The sequence below is a fragment of the Zingiber officinale genome, chromosome 5B, assembly GCF_018446385.1.
Source record: "Zingiber officinale cultivar Zhangliang chromosome 5B, Zo_v1.1, whole genome shotgun sequence".
Classification (NCBI taxonomy): Eukaryota; Viridiplantae; Streptophyta; class Magnoliopsida; order Zingiberales; family Zingiberaceae; genus Zingiber; species Zingiber officinale.
In genome coordinates this window covers 95,719,196-95,745,703 of record NC_055995.1, presented here as the reverse complement: position 1 = coordinate 95,745,703, position 26,508 = coordinate 95,719,196, and the positions used below count along the sequence as shown (strand labels likewise).

Genomic DNA, 26,508 nt, shown 5'->3' with positions numbered 1-26,508 from the left:
CTCTCCAGTGATAAATCAAACATCTAAAGTTTGAAATTTAGCTGTGACATATTATGAAGGATTTTCTTTCTAATAGATAGCGGACCCGAGAATAATAGTTATCAGGATAGGTAGCACTTCTCTTCACTCAGATATACACTATGTTCATCAAACATACACTTCTTCGTCATTTCTTCATAGCAACAAGAGATTAAGAGTAAGACTTTTCATTTTTATATTTATTTTCTTGTTATATTCTTATTGTATTCTTTCATTGTATTCTCGCGTTCAAGTTTGTACGATATATCTCAACCTCCGAAAAGGAGGTTTTTATAGTATATTTGTGAGTAAGGAATGGACCCTTGAATTAGTCATTTTAAGGAGGTGGATATCAAGTAAAATTAAAGATTTAGGGATTACTTCAAATTTCCACTGCAACAAATCTTCTAAAAAGTGATTGAAGCTAATCACCTCCCCTTCTAACTCCCAAAATGTACAAATAGAAATTACGTGAGGGCGAGACCGATTGTCCAATGTTACCTGATTGATCAATTTTTTTACAAATAGTTTATCTACACTTTCCTATTAACTAATAAATAATGTTTAATTAAAATGCTAAGATATTAAAGAGGTATTTATTAAATAAGCAGAGTACTTGTGAGCCACTAGAGTTTGCATAAGTTATATCCAGTAGATAATCTAGGGAAGAAGCTCTCATCTAACTATTATATAAAACAGAGAGAGAGAGAGAGTAATTATTTAACCAGCCTAATCAGACCACAAATTTTGTTGTTAGTAGGAAGTTTACCACTAATTAATTGGCGCTTCATGAGAAACTCTTTCTTATGTCTACCTTTCATGAAAATTAACGTCAACTTGGACAAAGAACACTTGTCAGCGTTTAATAGATAAGCAAACAAAAGCTTCAAAAGAATTACAGGAATTTGACTTCTTTTAGTTTTTTCGGTAATTCAAGAAGATCCAACTAATTATAAAGGAGATCAATTTGATCCAATAAAAATTTCATATTTACTATCCGGATATATCAGAAAGCTCAAATGAATCCTGAGTGATGGTCCCTTGTAAATTTTTCAAACCCCCTAAGTATAATATGGATGAGATTTGAATCCTCGTTACTTAGAGAATCCGTCCTATATCTTACCATAGCATCATAACTTCAGGGGCAATTACAGGAAGTTCTTGCCCAATTAAGAGTTCTCATCAAAGGCATATGAATAGACTAAACAATGGCAACTTGGAATAAAACAAGGGAAGATAAAGAGTCGATGGCCACGCAAGCAAGCATGCAGCACACAACTCATATACATGCATGAATAGATCTGAAATGCTATTGGATGAAGGCGGTTGACAATGAGATTGAATAAGATATGAACCACTGCTTTTAGCAGCTAGTGGGGCAGCGCTCTTCCTCCTCCCTCAGTTTATATGCGTGTCGAGGGCTCTTCAACAATTGCACCTTTCTCCACCCTCTTTCTGTACGAATGAGTAAACCTGTTGGGAATCATGAGTAACTCAAAGTTTCCGAGAGCCAGGGTCATGTATTACCAAGTCTACGACAGAGGTTAAGGTCCAGTAAGAAAATCATCTTCTGCATTTTGTTGTTGTTGTTGTTGTAGTAATAGTAGTATATGGGGAGGATGGAGATTAATAACGGGAAAGAGAAGGTTAAGTCGAAGGGGCTGATAAAGAAGACACTGGAGCGGTGCAGGATCAAGAGCAGGAGGCAGGTGGTGGGGATGCCGCCGGAGGGGTGCTTGTCGGTGTACGTGGGGCCGGCGAGGGAGCGGTTCTTGGTGCGGACCGAGTGGCTGAACCATCCTCTGTTCATGGTGCTGCTGGAGGAGGCGGAGATGGAGTTCGGGTACGCCACTGCTGGCCCCCTCGAGCTCCCCTGCGACGTCGCGCTCTTCCGCAGGGTGCTGTGGGAGGTGGAGCAGGAGGCGGTGCAGCTGTTTTCGCCCCGGTGCAACTTCGCCATCGGCCATGCCACCGCCGGATACTTCCTGCTCAGCCCGGTGAGGCCCATGAACATGATCACGACCGGCGGAGTTTGATCGTGATGCCTCTGCAAGCTGATGACTCGTGTCCTCTAATTTCGTGAAGTGGATTATCTGTAATCATCGTGTTAACTACATAGTAAGTGATGTTTGATCCAATAAAGTTTGTATATGAATGTCCACGTTTCTGAAAATTTGTTTTTAGCTTTCCAAATTAGTTTTGCATCGAGCTGCATATTCAGATAATATCGAATATGCGTGGGACTGTTGAGGCTAATCTTTAATACTAATCAAACAGAAGATTTGTAAGTTTATGATGCATCTGGTTCCAGAATTGTCAATAATTACTATGAAAGCACTAGATGCTCCAGGTCAGAGTTAGCAAGATTTTAAGGGCAAAAAACAGTTAAATTAGAACACATGTTATGATGCAATTAAGCTGACACGATCTTCAACAAGATAATAAACACACCCACAGAAATTGGAAATGCTAGCTCTATTTTGAATGATTTCTGAATAATTCATATGCAGATTGTAGTACTATTTTGTAATAATTTTTTTGTTTGGAAGGAATAAAATATAAGAGCACTTGCTTGTATCAAAGAAATCAATATGATGCTATTCGTACAGCCAATTACTCTACGATTGTATCAAAATTCTCAACTTGGCGTATATTGACAGACAATAATACAATTCGTGTTTGTGCATCAATGGACAATTGTTACATCTCGAATGGCATCCTTGGCATCCTAGACCAATGTCTACATAAAAGGTGGAAGCATTCAGTATGTGTATTGTGGGTCAAGCCTCCTCCTGTCCCGCTTATAATATGGAGTTTCATCAATCGTTCTCCTCACATAATCGGTGAATGGTGGTGGCGTGTGAGGAGAAAATTGAACATTTCTAGTGGGTGTGGAATCTGTCGGGGCGGGAAGGGGAGATATTGGTCCTGATTGTCTAGGTCCAGGCTGGTCTGGTTTCTGGAGACACGTTAAGAAGATAATAACTGTGACTATAAACACAATAGCACAGACTAACACTGCAGGCCAGATGAAATTGTTCACGCCAGAGGCAGCTGCTCTTTCTCCATTCTTATAAGAGACACTAATCTCCTCTTGCTGACCTGTATGTAACAAGTACCAGATTTTAGTTACTACCATATTGGTCATCAACAATGCAAAGAACGTCAATTATGGGAGACAGATATTTGATGCAAAGAAGAAAAGAAAAGAAGGATTATATTTCAACATATTTTCCTTAAATTATATTAAGCTTGAATTCTACCAGCTAAAAACAGGGCGTACCAGTGGAAGGAAGATGAACAATTATTGTGTCTTCAAATGGTTTGTTTTGAAGGACTTTGACCTGCGGTGAATGATGCATAAATAATCGTTCAATAAGCAATAAATATATGCTGCTAAGTCACCCACCTCATATTCTGCGAGTCCAACCACACCAAAACTTGTAGTGCTAAGAGAAGTGACGGACAATAGATCTTTCGCATTCCATCTTATTTCGACATCTAGGACAATTAACCATCAAGTCATGTTAAAGCATAGAAAAATGAGACATATAAAAGAAATACGATGAAATCATGAAAAAGTCATTCCTATACCTGTATTCCCCATGATTGTCACAAGACTCCTAGTGGCAATTGGTGTGAAGTTTAGCTGCACAATAAGGTAAGGAGTTTCGATTTGGTATATATTGTCCCAAGAGAGAGAGAGAGAGAGAATTTGCAAAATATCTGTAAAGGCAATAAGAATTAAAAACACTACCTTTTCAGTGCCTAGAGCAAATCCGCCAACATATACTGCATGTGCAGACCCAGTAACAGTTGGAGTCTCTTTCAATGATGCAATAATCGAGAAGTGTACCAATCCGTGACTATTATCATTCTCTTGCCGTCTTGTATTTGACTTGGACATGATACTGAGTAAATGTTTTGGTGAATAAGGAAAGAAGAGACAGTAGGAGTAGCCTGTGACATTGTTGACCCATGCCCTTGCGTACCTATAGTGAAGTGCACATTTTTGAAGTGAAAGAAGTTCAAGTACAACAACAAGTTTTTTCCCACTAGGTGGGGTCGGCTAAGTAAAAAAAGTTCAAATGACATACAAAATTCTGTTCAATGCAATCTGAAAGAAACCTACCCAACTATTGGTGGATCAACCCAACAATTAAATGGGACTTCATGATTTCCTGTAGATTCCAGCTTGGGATCCAAGATTTCACTTCCACTAATATACAAGGAATATCAGATTCATTAAATTGCATAGAACATCATGGAGTTGAAGGATCTATGATTGGATACCAGAGAAAAGTAGGAACTTGGGAACACTATGATTGAAGAAATTTATTCTACACAAGCATAGGTGGATTAGTACCATCCAATATCAGAAAAATATAGAATCCTTATGTTGGTATGTCAAAAGTGCCATAGTTATCAGAAGAAACCAGAAAAACAACCAATTCCACCAAAAAGAGTTCTCTGAAAGAACCAATTCCAATCAACATTAGCAAATATGCCTTGGCTGGCAAAGAATCAGTAGTTGTTACAAGAAACTACACAAAATCAACCAAAATGATGTTTCTTGAATGGAAGACTGGAGATTCTTTTTGCCACTAATATCAGTTTAAGTTGTTTTATGCTGCTCCAGCTGAAATTGAGCAATTCCTATATAACTATTAGATAATTCAATTTACTAAATAATGATTACTTACTGTACACAGATGGAAATACAAGGCAGAAACACATTGTTCACAAGTTTGATTCAAACACCAATGATGAAATCTGAATTGCCATGTTGATCTGTCTAAAGTTCTGGAGATATTCTTAATGATTGTTAAGTAGTCATCTACCAGTCGATACAATTTATCTGGCCAATATTTTACCAATATGCCAATGAATTGGGTGTAGGATTGAGCTTCAACATCATCCAACAAATTAAAAAAAATATTACTATCGCTGTATGACTGTATTACTTTGTCCAATTTGACCCTAGGATTCAACAATACCAGTCATTAAGGGCTCAAGTGTCCAATTTAGGCAAGCGGATGAGTGTTTAGCAATTAGTTTGAGGGTTTATAGCAGACCATTTTGGGTGGGGTGGTATGCCCTATTAATGTTTTAGAGAAAAAAAAGGTGTGCCTTTGACGTTTTGAAAAAAGGGGTGCTCATTTGATCTTTCCCGAATAACTTAACTCTAGTCTATTATATCAATGCTACTAGCAGTATAAACGTTATGCAAAGCTAGACTATATTATTATAAGTTGTTCTGGGAGCATATATAGGACAGTATTGCATACTCAATGAGTTACTCAAGAGCAACTAGAGGTGTTAACTCTATTGATAATAAAATGAGAGAATAAATTGAGATAGTATGAAAACATAAAAAGATGACAAATATTTAAAATGTATTTTATAATTAGACAAGTTATATTACAAGTGTATAAGGCAAAGGGACACCAAAGCAAACTCTAGTTAACATCATGGGTGCTAGTATTGATATTGATATCATAATTCAGAAACCTAAGTATCAGCCTTATAAAATCAATGGGATTGAAATTGGTAAAAGTAAATTCAAAAATCAAAAAATAGTAATTAATAATTAATAATTAATAATCTTAATTATGTTATTGAAATCAATTAATAAATTAATTAGCAATACTATTCATTAATAATCTTAATTAATTAATCACCTTGACTAATAAGTGAAAAGGGGGTTCACAAGGATTCATGATGCATAAGTATGCTCTACTCTGGAGCAAGGGCAAAAGTGATCTTCTCCTTCCTCCTTGAGAACAACACAAAGCCAGAAGAAGACGAGAAGAAGAGAGCATCATTGTCTTCCTCCTCAAGTCAATGGTGAGGAGACGACATATCCCCCTCCACCTCCTAATTCTGGAAAGACGATGAAATCCATCGACACCAACAGATCTGCCTCCACCTTCAGCTCTTCGCCTCTCTGTCGGCCTCTCTGCTTTTGCACAATGTTCACCTGTCCCTTGAATGGAATTGCTTTCTCCCTCCCAAATGCTTGAGATCACAAGGCTCCTTGACTTAGATTTATTATTTATATCGCCAGCACAATGGCCCACATAATCCGGATTTTCCTCATTCTCATCTCTGTTTGTCGGAAAATATTCCTGAGTGGTAATCAAAGAAATCAATGGAACTAAGAAATTTTGCTCTAATTCTACCAATTCTTCCCCTATTCAACTCATTACCAACTATTAATTATGAATTTATATCAATTTGACTTTGATTAATCAAATTTCATTAATCGAGGTGTCCAATTCTTCACTCAAAATCAAATCGCTGATCTAATTCCGATCAAGACCAACTAATTCTACCAAACATGGTTAAAATAATGAAAAATAATTCAATTAATTTGAACATTGCAAGTGATATTGACAAGTATCCACATAGTCAACCCCTAAATAGTTGGGACAAATATAAATCTCCAACTATGATCATCTCTAACATTATCTATATCAGTGAAAGATCACCAAATGAAAATATCTTTTCCATGTTTTCAAAGCCCAGATGATTAAGTTACATAATTTATAATGTATCAAGGTTTGAAATCTAAATGCATAAGGTTTGAAATTTCATTTCGAGTTGGAATTTCGGTCCTTGTCTAGAATAAGATATATTGGTGCACATTGATAATGCCGACATGAGGTGGTACTAAAGATACTGACAAGAAGGAGCAAGGAGAAAAGAAGATTAGAGCAGAAGAAAAACAAGAAAAGACACATTGCCTCATTGCGACCGTAGACCTCATCACAATCAATTCGCATAATCCTTGAACCTTATCAATTATCAATGTGAACTTTACAGGAGCCTTGCATAAAAGATCATGTATCATTGCAGTCATTGTGGATGCCACGTGCATAACTCTTTGATGTCCTTGCAATTGTCATTGGCATCACCAAAGCCTCATGCGAACTATCTGAAGTCACTGAAAGGTCGTCATCATTGTGGACATCATAAAAATCAACCTTGTCATCGTCATTACTATGATCAAGCAAGTTTCATCATCTTGAATAGGTTCATGTCAGCTGGTGGGCAGAACAGTTATGCCAATTGGCACAAACAAATTTTAATCCAAGCAACATATATTCTATCAATAAGATTAAATGATGGCAAAAAGTTCTCTACACAAACATCTATCCTTATCTAAACCAAAGCCAATGGTTAAAAATTAAATTGTCCCAGAACCAACCATGATCACATTCATGGACAAGGGCTTGGTACCTTGTTGAGGTGTTGAATGATTTAGCATAGATGTCAAACATATGGATATGTTATTATTCTTTCCCATCTAATAGGATTCTTGCTTAAGTAAAAACATGTAAATGTATGCGTACACAACAAATTATACAACAAATCTTAGGAATGTTCATATAGATGAAGATCCACATAGATAAAGAGTATCTCAGAGAACAAACCTATATTTCACAAAGAACATGTAACCTTTAGATGAAAATGGCACATTAGTCAAGGCATCTGCTGGAACATCAACTGATATCTGATCAACTTTCATCACGGTTACAGGTGTCTGCAACTTTAATTTTGAACCAAGGAAAATAACTAACAAAAAAGAAAAGAAAGAATGAGGTTCCAGTGATAGCAAAATGCTGATAATAATTGTTATAGCCAATAGGCAAGAAGAGAGTTCAAGAACCTTGAGTTGCACCTTCCCCATGAGCAAATCCTTCTCCAGTTATCTTATTTACCGATAGAACACTTTCATTATCACTCAACCACTTGCCAGAGCCAAATACATCATCTATCAGAAGTATCATAAGCATAGCAACGAGTAAGATACCATAATCAAATACTTGTAAACAAGATTAACCTAGGGCATATATGGTATGCAGGATTGACCCACCCACTGCAAGATACCATAATCAAATATTCCATAAACAAGATTGACCCACTACATATCGCACATGCGGTATACAAGAGCATGCAATCAACATTGAAATATTTATAAAAAAGTATATTAATATCTAAAGTATATGTTACTTGCAAGACAAACACATTTAATTACAAGGTACCAAATTAGATAGCTTAGGGTTTTGAATCAATTTCGTTTATTTTAAATAAAGCAAATAAGTTTTTATCTGCATATATAAACTTGGATGTCCTATACAAATAATTTTCAATTTTAGCAATATGAAAAAGTGATGGTATTTTTTTTTCTTTTTATTATTTTTTAATTTCATCTCCTTTTCTCCCAAAAGCAAAAGTCATAAATTTCATCATTGTCTCTGCCAGCATTTTTATCATCTTCTCTCCCTTTTCCAAGAGAAGACAAAAATCCTAGTACATCTGTCACCTGCAACCCACTATTTTTTTTCCATGTCTACACAAACTTAAGAATAAATTGTAAAATATCTTGCTAAATTTTTAGCTGTACCCACTTTTTTTTGTGTGTGTGTGTGACAGCCAAGATTGGCATCTAAGTTCCAACTTGAAAGGGCGTGTTATAATAAATAATCCCATATGACATTAGTGTAATAACTTTAGGAGCTTCTATATATTGGGTGTGATTGTTTAACAATACAATTAAATTACCTTTTCATCTCAATTTTATTCATATGCATTTTTTTGTTACAATTAAACAGTACATATAAAAATTCTTAATATTAAAAAAGTTAATTAGTTTGACAAGCTAGAGCATGTTCAACATGACTAATCAAAAAGTAAAGTTATATGTGTGCATTAGTTCTACCACTTGTTCCAGTCTCGTGTCCATAATAAATTGGCTACAGGTCAAAACTTTCTCGAACTCTTATTAAGAAATTAAAATCAAAATAAATCTAGTATGCAACCAGCTATAAGACATTTATATTTTATGATTGAACAGCATCAGGGGTTTAGCGCCATTATCCAAGGGACCAGGGCTATAATACAAGTCAATTTAGCATCACAATTTTTAAAATTAAATAAATGTCTGAATGATTTAAGTACACAGTATCATAAAATACCTGTTTACAATAAAGCCAACTTTAAAATCAAAGAGAAGCCAAAGTTTCCACAGATTGATAGTTCTCAAATCTCAAGCAAATACAGAATGGAGGAAAGATTTTACTTAGGACAAGAAGCTTACCATCACCAATTACAGTAAAATTGAGACGCTGACCGACTTGAAGAACTGGACTCCTCGGATAAAGTTGAATGCCAACAGATACCTGGTGATATATATGATCCGTTTCAACTATTGGTACCAGGTTGAAAAGTGAAATATTGAATTGGGTACAAATAGATAAGTTTAGAGTTGCATAAATAATGTTTTGAAAGAAACAACGAAGCCAAAGCATTTTAAAATTGTAAATCATAACAGTAAGACACGAGCATCTTGCTGAGACTATATAAAGTATGTGAAAATTTTGGTTGCCTGCGACAGTCCTAGCAAAGTGTCAGGAAAAATAATCAATACCAATACAAAATCTGCCTTCCTTGGGTCATTATTGATGGATATCCTTACAAGAGCATTGCCAGGATTCTTTGCCTGTATGTCAAGGAAATAAAGAGTAGCTCAGAGAACATTGAAACAAGGACAGGGGCACTGTCAATTGTTATCATTAATGCAGGAAAAAAGGACAGCCATACCTCTAAAATGATACGACCATTGCCAAGCATGCTGTCATCAGACTTCAGTGACGTAAAAATAGAGAGAACATCAGGACGATTAGTTTCAATATCCAGTGGAACTACACCATGGGCCTCAGTGAAAGGATACCCTGACAAGTGACAACAAGGAAGATAAGGTGAAAAGACCTGGTACAGAATGATCAATATTATAAATAAAATTGTTCGATTATTCTGCAGATAGATGTACCTAAATAATCTGAGTAGGTGACAATTAACTCGAGTTTTGAATTAGCAGCAAGGGAAAGAACATGTGATGAAGCTTCAATTGTGTTTACCCTAACTTGTGAAATCTGAGCAAAGAAGAAAAGGCATTCATGTTCATGGTTAGGGTCCATATATCCAGACCTATAGCTATTTAAAATTTGTTATAACAAATAGAGAGGTACACGAGTTTTCAAATAAATGCAAGATTTGCAACAGAATATAGTAAGTGCATAAGATCAAGTTTAGGCAAGATAGGCCTATTGCAGACAGTGAATGGAGTATTGCATCCATCCAATTCGAGGTTTGACAGAAAAAAGTTGTGTTTATACCAATCAGTCAGTCCAAATAACATTATCAGAGGCAGAGCATATGGCGCAAATATTCAGCACTCTACCTTTTCCACCTATTATTTTATATTTTCATTCAACAATGCAAGCAGTAGAAGCCAATATACTACTGAATAGCTTTTATCTCATACTAGTTGGACAGATTTCCATTATGTATTTGATCACCAATTATTGACAGAAAAAAATTCACGTCAAATGTATTATTAGGTCAACAACTGAATCTGGAATTTCCAATTTGCATACCTAGTTAATTCAAGCCTTGTTTTGGCCCTTCAAGTTTCAAACATCACAATGCAGCATCCACTACGCTTTTAAGTGATTCCAGTTGCTTGTTTGGAGTAACTTGGACCGGAAGAAAATGATTTTCTAACATTCAGGGTGTGTTTGATTCACATAAAATGTTTTCCTAGAAAATCTAAATGTCATTTTTTAGTGTTTGGCACAATGAAAAATCATGGTCCAAGGAAAATATTTTATTGGTCAACAAAAGAATCTGTGGCTATTTTGCTAGAAAATGACTTTTGCTCAAGATGAGAGGGCATAATCCATGCAAACCCATCTTCTGCCACCACCTATGGCCAACCCACCTCAACTCTTACTGGCCTCTTCTCCTTCTCCCCTATGCCTCCCCCACCATAATTGCTAGTCCTTCTAATGCTAGATTAATCTAGGGCAAGGAAACCAATGTACAAGCCATGGTCAACATTTATTTATCAGAACCAAATTGTAGCTATGTGATACTAAAATGCATGGTGGACAGTATCCTCACAATGCAACTATCCAAGGACAACCAGGAAAAGCACTAACACAATGACATTTGACCTTTTGCTGAGGGCAAAGGCCTGGAAGAGGACAGTGGCGGTGGAGACCATTGTGATCCCGTTGTTGATCTAGATGGTGTTTGTGGCATCATCAAACCAGTGAGGGAGTGAGCATGCAGTCGATGCACTATTGGTGGCATGCAATGGCAGTTCAGTAGAGATGAGGAGGAGGGCAATGGAGGGTGAGGTGGTAGTACAACTGCTGCAGAACCAATGTAAAAGGAACCCTAACTCTGATCTTAGGAAGAGAAAATATTTTCAAGCATCACAGTCAATGAGTCAAATAAGGAAAACTATCCCCTGTAAAAGTTTTCTTTCAAAAAAATATGTTACATGGGCAAGTAATTTTCCAAGCAAAGAAACAGACTCTTAAGGGATAAGATGAACTTTAGAAGTCAAATTGAGACTTATGTTGAACTCTCCCAAGGGTATAGAATTAGAAAAAAGAATTGAAAGAATATAAAAAAATTACATATTCTTTTTTCATGAATTAACATGAATTGTACGCTACTATTTCATCTGGTGCAATTCTAAATCAAGTTATTCCAGTCACCGATCATTTGTAATTGAAATAGTAGAATTGTAGTGCTAGTGAGCAATTTTCTACCACATATGCTGAGTAAAAAGATATTGAATGTGACACATTGATTCAGCAATTGATGATTGATCATGTCTAATAAAATAAGTTGAGATGATCATAAATTCAGCAGAATGCAGAAGAAATATCTTTAGAATTACAAAGAGCGATAAAACAAAAGAAAAGGAAAAAATAAAAGGCATTGCTAATAAACCATCAGACTTCAAAAATCTTCAATACAATTAAGCTATTTAATAGAAACTGACCTCTGCAATCCTTACACAACATGCAATTTCTTTTCTACTAGTTGCATGATCTTTTGCAAGAACACAAGCAATATCCTTGCTTTCCCTTGTTATAATTTTACCTTCATCAATACTAATACCTTCATGTTTAAAATTATCAGTACTTGTGCATGTCCTCAGGATAGAATAACTAAAACTTCTATGAGAATCCAATTGCCTATATGGATCTGAAAACCTTGGCAAAAGTACTGAAGTGGTATAAAAAGGTGGAAAGATCCAAGTAATTGGTATTCCAAGTGCCACTGGAGGATTTGGTACAACTTCCAACAACTTTGAAGCATTGTAAAATACTTGCTGAGGAGAACCAGACAACAAAATATCACACGACACAGAAATATATAGTTCAGCTTTACCTGCAGATCTAGATCATAGAAAACCCAAAATCACATAAAGGTGTCATAAACATACTTCATGGAAATTTAGGAATACATCATATACAGGAGTCAGCATGCATACAGTAATGGGTGGTAAGAATAAACAATTTAAAACAAATCCATACCAACGTCAAGCTGATCACTACTACTAAACAAGGGAAATAAGTATCTTGCACATTTTTACAAAAGGGTAAATAAGGGTAGGAGGAATATAATTCTTACATTCAAATAGATGTGAAAATTTATAAAACTCAGTTTTAAGAATGAGCATCCAATTGGCAATTTGGCATATGTGAATGACCATGTATAATCAATCCCAAGGATGCAAGCCCAACTATTCAACTTGGCCGACTCATCGCATAAGTTTTGCTCACTCAAGTGAAAATTACAATCTGATCAAGGTTGACTAAAATGTTGGCATTGAGATATCACATTGCCACGTAAACTGTGAAAAGGTGGCACTGCTACAATTCCTAAACTTGGAGCAGCCTCCATATCACTACGACTCAGAGAATGCTCCCCAGTGATCTTTTCTTCTCTTCGTCTCACTATCATATGCCAATTCTCGATTAATTCAACACAACACATTTAATGATTTCGAGGTGGTAGTCATTGGCAGGATGTAACCTCACCTAGTAGCATTGGGAAATGCATGTTGCAGTGGTTAAATGCCATTAATTGCATTTTGTTTACCACATGGTGCGCTGCCATTCAAGATTGGCAACTTTGGATGCCGTGAAGGAAACTAAGCTGAGAAGAAAGATTGAAAGGGATATGCAGTCTTAAATCATTTGATAATCATTTAAAAGGAAAAAAAATAGCTATATGCATGTGGAATGACTGTATTTATAGCCCTTAGAAGTGTGAGTGCTTAATGCATGGTAGAATTCTCAGCATGTATACAAAAACCAGAGTAGGACGTTGCACTTATTACTCCCATGTCAGGCTTGCAAATACCGATGGTTTTATAAACCTTGATCAACCATAAATCTTGTTCCTCCTTGAAGCATAGCCCTATAAATAGGAATAGCATTTAAGAACCCACCTCTTTGAATAAATGGTTGAAGGATCTACACGTATAATCTGATAGGAATAGAGAAAGTGGCGATACATTCACTAATCAGTACCATGCAAGACAATAACCAAAAGGAAAAAAAGGTTAGCAATGTAGACTTGACAGATTTATGCAACCAGATTCCTCAATGAATAGTCAAGCAGCTAGATCAAGCATTGGAGTTCAAGGGAACAAGAGCTTTTGAAAAATAAACACTTTTTGCAATCATAGCAGTCAGTGAGGATGAACACCTTCCAGTCACAAGGTTGATAAATTCACTGTTACTAGCAACTGAAAGGCATGGATGTCCATCATTCTCACAGGGACCAGAATGCAAAGTTCTATCCATCTGGAAGTTAAGCACCTACATGCAGGAAGAGGGCATCAACCTTCTACCCAAGGGCATAAATAACCAAAAATATTCAGGAAGCATTCTCACCTTGTCATTCCCTACAGTCCATTTATAATCTTGACAAACTTCATTGAAAGAGAATAAGTCTCCCTGTGGGTAGGAGACATTGATAAACAAAATAATAACAGTGAATCAGGATTTTTAAATAATAATGATAATAGTACAAATTATATTTCTTGAGTTTCACTTGCCTCATGAAAAGATGGAAAGACAGGCATGATGCAGCCAATACAAAGTTGATTACTTTGCGAATTCAAGACCAATGAATGTGGAATTCCAACTTCAACTTCTCCATATGCTTCACATATTAAGGTACCCTTGATTCCATAGACAGCTGCTCGAACAGTCTAAGATCAAAGTAATATTAACTGATTAAAATTAAACACAACCAGAGAAATGAATATACACAATCTAAAGGCAAAGGTAATTATTTAACCAAATAAGAGATGACACGGATGATTTGAGCAAAAAAGACATTAGAGTGATCAATAACAAACAACTCATCTCTCAAAATTCACCACTTACCGTATTTCCAATTGAATTGGCAAAAAGCATCCCCGACGATTTTTGAACTATCGCAACTCCTTCATGTAAGCTAGAGAACTCAACAAAAACTCCAATTTTGGGGCCACCTTTCACTGTCAGCTAAACAGCATTAAGGATTGTTACACAGTTGATCATAAGAATAGAATTGATGCTACAAACAGAAATGCAACAAACTTAAATATGCACTTTATGAATGAATTTATGTACTGCTTTGCAGTCATGTACTGATATTTTGCAAGAAACTTCAACAAAGAAAGCAATAAGCCACACAAGAACATTGGGCAGGTGCCCAACCTGACATGAAATGGATAATGAATTCGACTACATTGCAGTGAAAGATGAAATGTACAATTTTCCATCTAGATAGTGACAAAAAAATATCAAAGATATTACCACATAGGAGACACCGGGTAGAAGAAACAGATAGTCGGGATGTAGGCGTACTGGTCCATATACTTCAACCTTCACAAGTTGACTTGCAATTTCATAACCTGATTGACTGACACTGACCTGTAAATCAAGCACTTTATCAAAATTCTTAGATAATCAGAAATGCAAAAGAGAATGATAAATGATATGTCAAGACTAATAAATCAGATATCTAGGACAAAATAACTTACATAAAGATTTGCAGTACCAAGCTTTGCAGCCCTCACTGAGAAGTATGGTCCGTGTATAAGCCAAGAGCCCATATTTGGAGAATAGTACTCATTGACAGGTTCAAGTATGCCATCCTCATGATGTACTTTAATTTTCATATACATGTACTGTAAAACACGCATAAAATAACTGCTACAAAGGGAAGATAGACAATGTCGAAATTTTCATATGCAATAAACCACCAAGCATGCTAGGTAAATGACAATTATAGATTAGTCTGAACCTCAGGCAAATAGCAATACCAAAGTCAAAAAAGGAGACCTAGCATACAGATAAAAACCTTTACTAGGCGAACTACTCACAAAAGAAAATCTAGCAAAGTTTCAATAGTTCGTCTAAAAGTATGAAAATAAGAAATTGTAAGCACCTGAGAAGAGTCAAAGACACTTCCATCCTCTGTTCCAGCCAAAATATCAAAACTTTTGATGGTTCCTTCCTGCAAAAATAAGGGGCACAAGTACATTGAGCGTAGTTTGAATAAAAAAGAAATAAATTTACTACAAGGAAAAACCCATACCATAACACTTATTTCCTCTTTTGATATAATCTTAATCCAGTCAATGCTAGCCACTTTAATCTGTGCCACAGTAAGTAAATTGTAATGACCATCCTAACATGTACCAATGAAAAAATAAACGATAAATATAATTCATGTTGTTCAGCTTCAAAAGATTAACCATTATGTAGCCACATTGTCAAGGTGACTGTTTGCCTGCAAAGATTATATGTTCCGCCTTAACGGATAAGAAATAATCATCACACTTCAGCCTATTTGTAAAACTTCTATGTAGATTCACGCAGTTTATTTGACACCTTTCACAACTAAGGGAAAGACAATAAAGTTCAAGAAAATGCAATGCCATGATAAAGAAGAAAAGCCACAGGGAGGTAAGCATTCGAAATTGAGGGAGCATAATTCCAGACTAATTGTTTTTTAGATGACAGCTAGGATGTACTTATGTTGGCTACCAAAAATCTAACTGGCGAATGAGAAAATGTGTGCACTTCTGTTCTTCTGAACCAAACAAATTAATTTACAAAATTAATAATTTAAAAGACCAAAACAAATATTGGACATGGTAGGAAGATTTCTTGAATTAAAACAGTCCGAAGACAAACATGTAAAAGCAAGCATAACACACAAAAAAAAAAGCAATCTAATAACCAGAAAAAGTTGACACAATCTGTGGTTCAAATTACCTTGCTTTCACAAATAATAGAAGAGAAAAACAAATAAACGTTTACACAGTTAAGTAACAAGGAAATCACATGTATATGAATAGAGTACCAAAGCTGAAGCAACGGCAGGAGGTGAAAGCCCATTATCACGAACTATTACATTGGCCACTCCCAATCCTATAGCACCAACAGTGACGTGGGAACATTGAGTGATTTGAGGAGGTTGGACTATATCTGCCACCCGTGTATCATTTATATATGCATCTAGTAAACAAGTTCCTCCAATAATTGACAGATTAACCTGAACACGATTTGACCAAATGTAAATCAGACATATGAAAGCCAACGGAAACGAATATAGAGAGTTTATCTTATAGAATATGACAAATCCTGGCTTCTTGAAATGTTAACACTTGAAATGACAAGTTTGGCTGAAAGGTAGTATAAGATATTTTCACAAATGCTTAATATTCTTTTACACACGGTTTCAAATTTTATTCCGTGTCAGTCAGCATGGGCAAAAACTTTTGTTCTGCCCAGTTGCCAGCACGTGAAAAGGCACAAGACAATTAGCGACATAACAGTCCTCCGAAGGAGTCAGTCACCGGTGAAACAGTCTGTCAATGGAGTCAGTCCACCAAAACCGTCCTTACAATCTTCTCTTCTCTTCTTTTGGCAACTCTATCTCAGTGGCTTCTACATGTTGAATATCTAAAACATTTTCCTCAAGGTGAACTGAATAAGGAGATATATACATGGACAACCTCCTAGTTTGTTACTCAAGAAGTGTGTGACCTTGCATGCAAATTGAAAAAGTGCTTATAAAAGGCAATATCCTATAGTGTGATTTAAGTTTGATATTATGAGAGATCCATAAGAGCCTCACAAAATTTATATCCTTCTTATTATGTAGTAAATATTATTATTACAGGTGACTAATACCCACGAGGTTAAAGCTAATCTCCACTGACATTTTTAGACCAGAAACTTAGGAAACTTATGAGTATAATTGTAACAAAGATTTTAAAATATCTTACAACTTGATAACTTTATACAGAGTGTCAAGTGCCTAATTGTAAATAGAGAAGAACCACTTTATAAGTTTCCCGCAATATCATTGATATATAGATAGAGGGGACTACCTAAGGTAAAGCATTAATCTTTTTACCATTAATTAACTTTTTAACTACTTAAATTTAACTATATGACGTGCTTGTATTATACTGGTACATTACCTGTCTAAAAATTGAGTTCACCCTTTATGCCAAGGCAGTGGTGTCAAATGGGTTACCTGCTACCTCTGCAGCTCACAAATCACTCCCCCTATACACTACAAAATGATCATTTTGCCCTTGAATTCCTTATAAATAATTCCACGATGGCAAATATGATTTTTTGGTCCTAAAGTTATATAAATACCTAAAAAAAGTTTAAGAATTCCTAAAATTTGCTAAAAAAGCTTCTCAAATTTATTTTAGTTGAATTCGTTATCATTGACAACAACAATCAAGCCTTTATCCCACTAAGTGAAGTTGATTCTATAAATCCTCTTACATTATTAGGCTTGATCCTATATTATATTTTTATCTATATTTAAATGAATTTTATCCTCTTTTAGCATTGATAACAATTCTTCTTTGTAGAGATGTAAATGAATCAAACGTTGATGAACAAACTTCGTGTTCGGCTTGGTAAGAGATTGTTTATGTTCATTTAATATACACAAGGCCAATTAAATAAACAAACTTGAACAACTCATTAAATTAAATGAACAAACTTGAACACATACGTGTTCCATTCGTTAATGTTCACGAAAAGATATTGTAAACAGTATATGAATAATGTTCACGAACAAAATTTGTGAACTATAATAATCAATAAACTTTTATCAATATGGTAAATAAACAAACAAGCTCTCAAAATCAAGCTCGCTGGCCAACTAAACAAGTTTAAAAATATAAAAGTTTCAACTAATTGAAGAAGCTTGAATTATGAGCTCAATAACATTTAACCAAACCAAACTTGAACCAAGCTCAAGTTCGTACAAAAAAAAAAATCAAGCCAAGCTTGAATAACTATTTTAACGATTTGGTTCATATAAGGCTCAGCTTAGCTCGGTTCGATTGCATCATCAAACAAGCTTGAAAAACATAAAACTTACCTCGACTTAGCTCGGCTTGGCTCATTTACAGCCCTACTTCTTTGGTCTTCATCGGCTAATGTGTGTATTTGTCATGGTCTTAGATTGTTTAACTAGGGCATTTATTAGTCGTCTAAGTATATGTCTACTTTCTTAAATGTGTCTCTTGGAATTTTCCCTTAAGAGGTGCAACCTCGACTCTCTAATGATCTCTACAATTCCTTATGATTTAAAATTTTTAATTAAAAAAATTAAATATGGAGGGTATTGGTCCCAATCTACCATTAACACTCCTATGCTAAGCCATGTGGCATTTATATTAGTTCAACTAACATCGTCAAACATAGTAGAAAACTAAAAGGAAAGAGAAAGTATAGCATTAATAGTTAAACTTTTTTAAATAAGGAGGCATTTTGCAAAAAATATGTTTGTGGGAATACTGAGCTTTTTTTTCTCCTATTGTTATTATTATTAATGATGGGTAATATTTCTCCAAAGAAAAAAAAAACTGCAAAAATATAACAGATAGGATTAAAAAAGGTAATAATCATCATAAATACAGGTGATTCTTTGAAAGAGCCTAGAGAAGATACATATATTGGTTACACATTCATACCTTTGCTTCAGGATCCAAAACCATTAAGATAGACTCTGGTACAACTTTTAATGAAGAAATTAACTGCAGTTTAGACAAAAAAGATTCAACCGGATCATTAAATAAAGCAGAAGAAAACAATCAGAAGTAATTCTAAACTGTTAATATCCATGAAAGTTAAATCAACCTGTAATGGCACGGCATCTGTAGGAAACTTTTCTCCAGCTCCAAACAAAGAACCAGCAACATTGTAAAGATGACTGGCACCTACTTCACAAAATCCAATTGCAGTAGCACGTACAATGCACTGAAATGAATTAGAAAAGAGTATTATATATATATATATATATATATATATATGAGTATTTAAAAATGATGCAAACTCAAAATTTAGGTGAATAAGGATAAAGAAAAATCTATAAGCATGACAAGATGGAAATAAGTATTCTAATTGATGTTCAAGCCACACATATAGTTACATTAAACATCTCTTTTGCTATGAAATTTAATGATGCCTAATAATCCCTGCCAGAACACTATTATGAAATTCGATTTGTCAGTGGCAATAACATCCATCAACCCATGAACTATTAGTGCCAAAAAAAACTGGAATTTGTAAGTAGATCTAGCATGGGAACATAAAATATCAACCAATAGCAATAGCAAGGCCATTGAAGTTTGCCCATATTTCAAAAGTGAACAAATGACTTAGAAAAGGTCATGTAGCAATATTACAAAAAAAAAAAGAAAACTTTTACTAAAATTAACAAATTTTTAATTTGCATTTAACTTTTTAAAAAATAATTTGCTCTTACATTTACAGAATTTATATTGCTTTGAACCCTATTATTTTTTTTAAAAAATTCATTTTATGATAATTTTTTAACTTCATAACTTTTAAAAAATATATATATATATATATTATAATTTTTTTAAAAAATGTATAACTCATGTAAAAGTTTTAGAAGTTTTATGACAGAATTTATATTACTTTGTTCCATACTTTTAAAAAAATTATGATTTTTCATTTTTTTAAAAAAAATTATAAGTACTATGAGTCTATTTTTGTGTGTGGGCTAGAATGGTTGGACTGTTGGTTTGTTTTTTTTAGGCAGACAAGTAATAGATTTTGATGGGTTTGAGGGCATTTTTAGCAGAGCACTTCAGGTGGGGCACTCTTTTGATGTCTAAACAAAAAAAGAGGCACCCCTTTGGCGTTTAGGAAAAAAAGGGATGTTGCTTTTATATTTGCCCAATATTATTTTAGCTATGCAACAATTTATCAAGTGCAGGGAATCAGATACATCATTTAAGCTATCCAATCGATTGTAACAATACCCATGTTAAAGCAAACATCTTGTACCACTCACTAAGAGTAGGTGAAAGAAACTTAATTTGGTTTGTACAGCAGGTCTAAATGCCTCAGTAATTTATGAATGCATTGCACATGTCTAGTGAGATTATGATAAAAAAAACAAATTAACATTTTAATTAATCATGCACTCATGTAGAATAATCATAGTGCATATAGAATAGTCGTAGTGTGTTGAAGTGTGCTTAGTCACGTTGACAGTTACAATTTGGTTAGAGTCAGTGCACACATTCATTAGTCTTAGTGCGCACATTAAATTTGGTAGTCATGTTAGCTCAAGAATTGCACTTATTGTTAGTTGCAGAGGAAAATCTCACACAAAGAAGAGAAAGTATTCTTATTAATAAAACTTGGGTTTTATATGAGATTCGGAGATACTTTTTTAGATTCAATCTTATGAAAACCATGAAACAACTAAACAATATAGGAAATATAATAACTACCCAAGGTTCATAATCTTAAGTCATGTCGAAGTTTCAATCCTTGACTAGAACGATATTATTTCAGTACAGTGTTCAAAATGGCGGTCGAGGCGGCCGCCTAGGCGCCACCTAGGCAGGAGACGGGCATCAACTGCACCGCCTCAAGCTGAGGTGGTGCTTTAGGCGGTAACTCACCTTTGTCCACCACCGCCATGCCTAGAGTCGCCGCTGCTGCCGTTTCGCCACTGTGACACGTCCGGATGCATGGTTTAGGCCCGATGATGAGTTCGAATGCGTCGCGCGAGCCCGGACATGGCATCTGGGCCTACGACACGCCCGGATGCGTCGCGCAAGCCCGGAAGCTTCGCTCGAGCTTGGCGACAAGCTTGGAAGTGTCGCTCGGGCCCATCGATAGGCCTCGACACGTTGCTTAGGCCAATGACGCGTCCGAACTCGTTGCGCAGTCCCGGCGATGTGTTAAACTCGTCGCCTGACTAAAAGAGAGTACGCGAGTAAGCTGTAAGTTAGGGTTTAATAAAATTATTTTTATGTTAATAGTTTTAATCAACTTCTAACTATGATTAAGATAATTTAAATAGATTTAATTAAAATCTAATAAAATTATCCTATTAATTTAATATATATATATAATTGTATTTTTTTAATTTTTTTTAAATATTTAGATTAAATATTTAATTTTTAATTAATATATTTTATTAAAAGTAAATATTATAAAGAATAATGATTATTTATAATATTATGTATAAAAAAAGTAAAAAATATTCAACCGCCTAGGCACCACCTAGGCGGCCGAGGCGGTAGGTAGTTACTGACCGCCCCGCCACCGCCTGCCACCATTTACAATACTGCTTCAGCATCGTATTGATGGTTCAACGCATGGTGCTAGTATAGGTTGGAGTTGTAGAAAGAAAGAAATTAAGCATAGGAAGAAGACATTGTCTATGCCGAACATGGATTTAAATCTTGTATCATGCTAGGTGAAACGATAGAAACATATTATTCCAATACCACTCAGCACAATATCCCCTTCCTTTGCTTCATCTCCTTCATCTTTCAACCTCCAATTTGTCACCAATATCATGCATCGGAGTATCAATACGATAGTAAAATATTATCTTTCCGGTCAAAGGCTGAAACTATCATACATCTCGAGATTTTGAGCCTTAGTGTCAAATGACCAAAACTTCTTGAGATTTTGAACCTTAGTGTCAACTAATATCGAGTTTCGATTGACCATTTCGTCCGGCACAGTATGAGATTTCAAACCATGTAATCACCATTAATGCACTACCAAATCAATTATCGAGCAACTAATTACCAACAACTAGAAATAACTCAAAATTTAAAATTCAAATATAATTCCAAATTTGCATCACATATATACACATAAAAATTAAATTTATTCGCCTAGTACACATAATCCACTTAATAACATGGTACAAAAAAAAATTGGCTAAGGAAGTTCAAATAAATCTCTCTTCTTCTCATTAGGCAAGTTCAGGAGCATTATAATGCAATTTTGAAAGGAAAAAAAACTTCAATGGGTTGGGATTCAAATGTAAAATAAACCTTTACACCAGTAAGTTATATGCATGGGTGTTTGCCATTCTCAGGCTATTCCTCAAGTTGTAATGGAGTTTATTTCAAAGTATGACAAATCAAGTTTGGTTGGCTAGGTAAAAAAAAAATATCTCTTGTTTTGACTAGGCAGGTTCAAGGATATTACGTACAATTTTGATGCTTACAGGAATCCAAGTGAATAAGCTTGGCACTATTCTTAAATATATCCAATGGAGCAAACAATACAAGAGTAATTTTACCAATAAATTACTTGTGCTATAGATACGAGTAACGAACTAGTATTTTCAAGAATCATGGATATGACAAAATTATAAATTAGAAACATAAACAAGCCTGGAACCCACTACATTTCAAATATAATGTTCTAAAGAAAAATTAAAGTCAAAAGAATAAACAATAACCAAAGTGAATTATGCCAAGTAAACCAACCAATCCTGAGGCATTTTGCAAAACCAGAAACCTCTCCCACTTTGACCCATCAAGTTTCATGGCGTGATTGTTGTCACTCCAAAAGGCCAATTTTTCACAACCATTGAGTTCCCATCTCAAGCAAAGGGACGAAGAGTTTGCAAAGGTTCTTCCATTTGCATAAATACTAACAGCAGCTACGCGTATTGTACATTCATTAGACACAGGCATAGGAGAAACATGAAGTCCCGTAGAGTCACGCTCTGCACTCTTGGAAGCCTCAATAACATCAAATGTGTTCACTGCTCAGCATGAAAATAAACTAGAGTGAAGAATAAAAAAGAAAGAGAGATCCATGTATAATTCACATATCTATGTAAGTATATAACATCTTTGAAAGTTGTGTTCATTCTAACATCCTCCTTGATTCACTCTAAAATTTTAGCATTAGTTGCCTACAAGAAAAATTATTTTCTAGCTCTTTTAATTGCCATTTGCTTTAATTTCTTCTTTTCTAATTGCAAAACCAATAATGGAGGATAACAGAAGATGTAATAATGAATAACATATATGTGTATATAAAATTAAGCTCACTCACTGAACATCTACCAGAATCTTAGGATTGCACGAAAATTTTAGAATTTTAATTTAATTTAGTTCATGTTTTTGTTTGTAAGTTAGTTACTTTAAGTATAGGATTATTTTGTGCTCTAACATACTTTTAGCTTATTTCTATTTCTATTTGGTTGGAGCATTTAAGAGAACCCTAGTGCACTATGTTAATTATCTTTTGTATAATAATATTCCTCTCAATGAATTTTTATTCTCATCAATTACTTGTTTTGTGAGATTATTTATCCCTATATTGCATCAAAGTTATTGCAAAGTTCTGTGCCAATTTTGAATTGCTCTGGCGATGCAACGCCTGTTATTATGATTTCGCTGCTAGTTTTCAACTTATAATATAGATTCCAACATCAACAAGAGTAATATGTCTAGTAATAACAATTAATTTGAGCCTAACCTACAAATCAGTTGTTTTCATTGGAATTTGTTAATTATTTGAAGTCATTCAACTTCCAATCCAGCATATGGACATTGAAAAGTTTTCAGAAATGTGATTCATTTAATGTTATAAAATATATTACTTGGGAGTTGAATTTTACTAGTTTATTTATTATTAATTGTTTGTAACCATTATTCAAAAATATTCTTTTCTGAAATATGATAAATTTAATGTTATCACCAAAAATATAATACTTGGGAGTTGAATTTTATTACTTTATTTATTGTTATGTGTTCACGACTATTAATCAAAAGTTCTATACTTGATTTTAAGGTTGGACCGATTTGCTTTGCATGATTCGCATCACTAAAAAAAAAAGGGACAGCCCGGTACACGAAGCTCCTGCCATGCGAGGTCCTGGGGAAGGATCCATTGTACGCAGCCTTATCCTGCATTTTACAAGAAGTTATTTCCAGGATTCGAACCCGTGACCTTTAGGTCACAAAGCAACAACTTTACCGTTGCGCCAAGGCTCCCCTTCAATGATTTGCATCACTACTTTTTGTAATTTTAGGACTGCAGTAGTAAACTTGGTATTCATTATTTACACAAGAAAAACTGAAATTGCATGCTAACATAATAAGAAAAAGAATACCTGGTTCATTAGCAATCAGCGCAATTGAAGAAGGAAAGGCACAAAAAACAAACAATTCCAATTTTGCTAACACAGGATTTGGATGATCATCTCCAACTAGATTTCCACGTGAAAAGAGTAATTTCTGTAAAAGAAACAATTATCAATCAAGTAAAAATTTAGCCTGAGAAATTAAATTTAATCTGAATCACAAAACAAGATGATAGTCTTTCGAGTCTCAATATGTAGATCATATTACTTACAAACTCCCCAATTGTTTGGCAAATGATTCTGTAAAATCTCCCACCACTGGATAATTCATGTAGCTGAACAACTGACAAATCCTGCCCACCTAAAGCATTGACTGTTTCAATGAACTCAGTGTTGTGATCCCATCTGTTAGGTCCTCCAACTAACAATACGTCCATTGATGAACCAGGAGCAAGAAACAACTCATCAAGACCATTACTATCTAAATCTTGTATGTTGGCATCCCTCTTAGATAAATCAACCCAGTAACCACCGTGTTGATTTCCATTTCCTGCCTGATAAGCAGTAAGAGGATAATATGCCGCTAAAGATTTAACAGTCTTTAATGTTACGATTCCATCCATAGACTGTATAGAAGAGAGTGATTCAAGGGGAAAACTTGCATGCAGCACAGCTCGGCCAACAGTAGAAGCATATAGAGATGTCCATGAACAAGGGTTCCCCAATTCTGGTCTATAATCATTCAAGTGAATGGAAATCTCTGAAGCCATCAAATCTGTAGTATTCAGAATTCTGAAAGAACCACTTTCTGAAAATACTTTCCACCTGACAGAAGAGCTAAAAGCATCACATCTGCTGTAGTAGTAACCTTCAAGGAGATTAAAAGAATACAAATCACTTGAAAAAGAATAAAGCAATGAGTCCAAGTAAGAGAAATTCAGCATTTAACAAAGAGTCAGCACCATTTGACGTCTTCAATGTCACAGCAGCATGAAATTGTGTTCCAATTTCCACCTCCACGGGGAAAAATGGCAACATAGCCATTGCAGAGGGAATGGAGACCTCTATAACAACCTATAACAGAGAAAAGTTATCCATGGAAGTACACAAGTTTTCAAACAATATTTCAATTTTTCTCATTATGCATAAACAAAAGAAAATAATATGCTTCCAGTAAAAAATTAATGTTGCCAACAAAGGTTTTGGCTTTCTTTAGTACAATATAATCAGGCAGAAGTAAGAAATTCTTGATCGGTCTACAAAACCAAACTTTCAGCAAAGAATAACAGAATGTCCAACTTGCTTTTGTAACACTTTCAAAAACATGGATGGTCCAGATTGATTTGTATGGTATCAATTGAATGATGAACATTACCATGACTAGACACAAAAAAAAAATCAACAAAATGGAACATTTCTGCCTATTACTTATGTGTAAAATGTAAGGCGTTTACTATAGATATTACGTATGCGGATCTAGGTCCAGCCCACCTTCAATGTGTAGTGAAATATACATAGTGAGATGCCAATATGGAGGATATAGTATGATGCTGATATGGTAGGGTCAGTAGAATGTATTTGTGATGTGGTTATTAGTAGTATCTTACTGTATTAGTGCAGCATCAGTGGCAAGTTATCAGTAGAGTATTAGTGGGAAGTTGTGAAGCTATGAGAGTTGAGTTGTGGCCTTGTGGGGTGCCAGATAAACTAAACTGCATTTGCGACTAGTATATATTGACATTGAAACCTTCAATGGAATATCAATAGCTAATTGCTTCTGTTGCCACTTCCTACATACCTTCAATGTGTTGGAGTGTATACTGAAAGCCTAAGCTTTGTAAACATTCATTATGAATAAAGAATCACATTTGGTCTAATTATCTACATTTGTTTTGTAGTTGTTCATTTAATTTATATTGTAGATAACATAGTATGTGGTGCCACATACAGAAGATGATGTTATCAGTACCTTATAAATTATAAACAGTAGCTCACGACCAGAATGGAAAGGAACAAACCATTAGAAGGTCGTAGTGTAATTAGGTATTAGTTTATCTTGACTATATAATTACACTAGTACACTCAGAGTGTATTGAGTAGGACCATTTGAGGTCGTTCCTTTTATACTGACTTTATAAAGGAACAAAGACCTCAGTTATTATGGAAGTGTGTGCTCTTAATCCTAATATAATA

At 34.9% G+C, this 26,508-nt stretch overlaps 2 protein-coding genes across 5 annotated transcripts in view; one reads left to right on the top strand and one right to left on the bottom strand.

The window, feature by feature from the left end:
- The first annotated feature begins 1,383 nt into the window (after positions 1-1,383).
- On the top strand, positions 1,384-2,214 carry LOC121987654 (auxin-responsive protein SAUR71-like). Its single transcript, XM_042541389.1, has one exon. The coding sequence runs from the start codon at positions 1,629-1,631 to the stop codon at positions 2,052-2,054; it is 426 nt and encodes a 141-aa protein (XP_042397323.1). The 5' UTR covers positions 1,384-1,628; the 3' UTR covers positions 2,055-2,214.
- Positions 2,215-2,548: 334 nt separating this feature from the next.
- LOC121985071 (nuclear pore complex protein GP210-like) overlaps positions 2,549-26,508 on the bottom strand; it is a 42,732-nt gene continuing 18,772 nt past the window's right edge. The window contains exons 9-36 of one of the 4 annotated variants that reach the window (XM_042538337.1): positions 25,278-25,389; positions 24,588-25,183; positions 24,346-24,469; positions 22,706-22,986; positions 19,068-19,187; positions 18,902-18,964; positions 16,255-16,446; positions 15,484-15,543; positions 15,334-15,402; positions 14,927-15,073; positions 14,700-14,816; positions 14,286-14,405; positions 13,952-14,107; positions 13,788-13,850; positions 13,600-13,712; positions 11,882-12,281; positions 9,854-9,956; positions 9,625-9,755; positions 9,452-9,523; positions 9,122-9,203; positions 7,691-7,795; positions 7,455-7,596; positions 4,151-4,237; positions 3,776-4,010; positions 3,613-3,667; positions 3,428-3,519; positions 3,302-3,362; positions 2,549-3,120 (exon numbers count right to left, since the gene is read on the bottom strand). In XM_042538337.1, coding sequence (XP_042394271.1) covers positions 2,780-3,120; positions 3,302-3,362; positions 3,428-3,519; positions 3,613-3,667; positions 3,776-4,010; positions 4,151-4,237; positions 7,455-7,596; positions 7,691-7,795; positions 9,122-9,203; positions 9,452-9,523; positions 9,625-9,755; positions 9,854-9,956; positions 11,882-12,281; positions 13,600-13,712; positions 13,788-13,850; positions 13,952-14,107; positions 14,286-14,405; positions 14,700-14,816; positions 14,927-15,073; positions 15,334-15,402; positions 15,484-15,543; positions 16,255-16,446; positions 18,902-18,964; positions 19,068-19,187; positions 22,706-22,986; positions 24,346-24,469; positions 24,588-25,183; positions 25,278-25,389 — 4,239 coding nt within the window. In that variant the 3' untranslated portion in view covers positions 2,549-2,779. The other 3 variants (XR_006113055.1, XM_042538338.1, XM_042538339.1) reach the window with 3 other exon arrangements.

Coding starts and splice junctions, on each gene's coding strand:
- LOC121987654 (XM_042541389.1), top strand. CDS start 1,629: ATGGGGAGGATGGAGATTAATAACGGGAAAGAGAAGGTTAAGTCGAAG.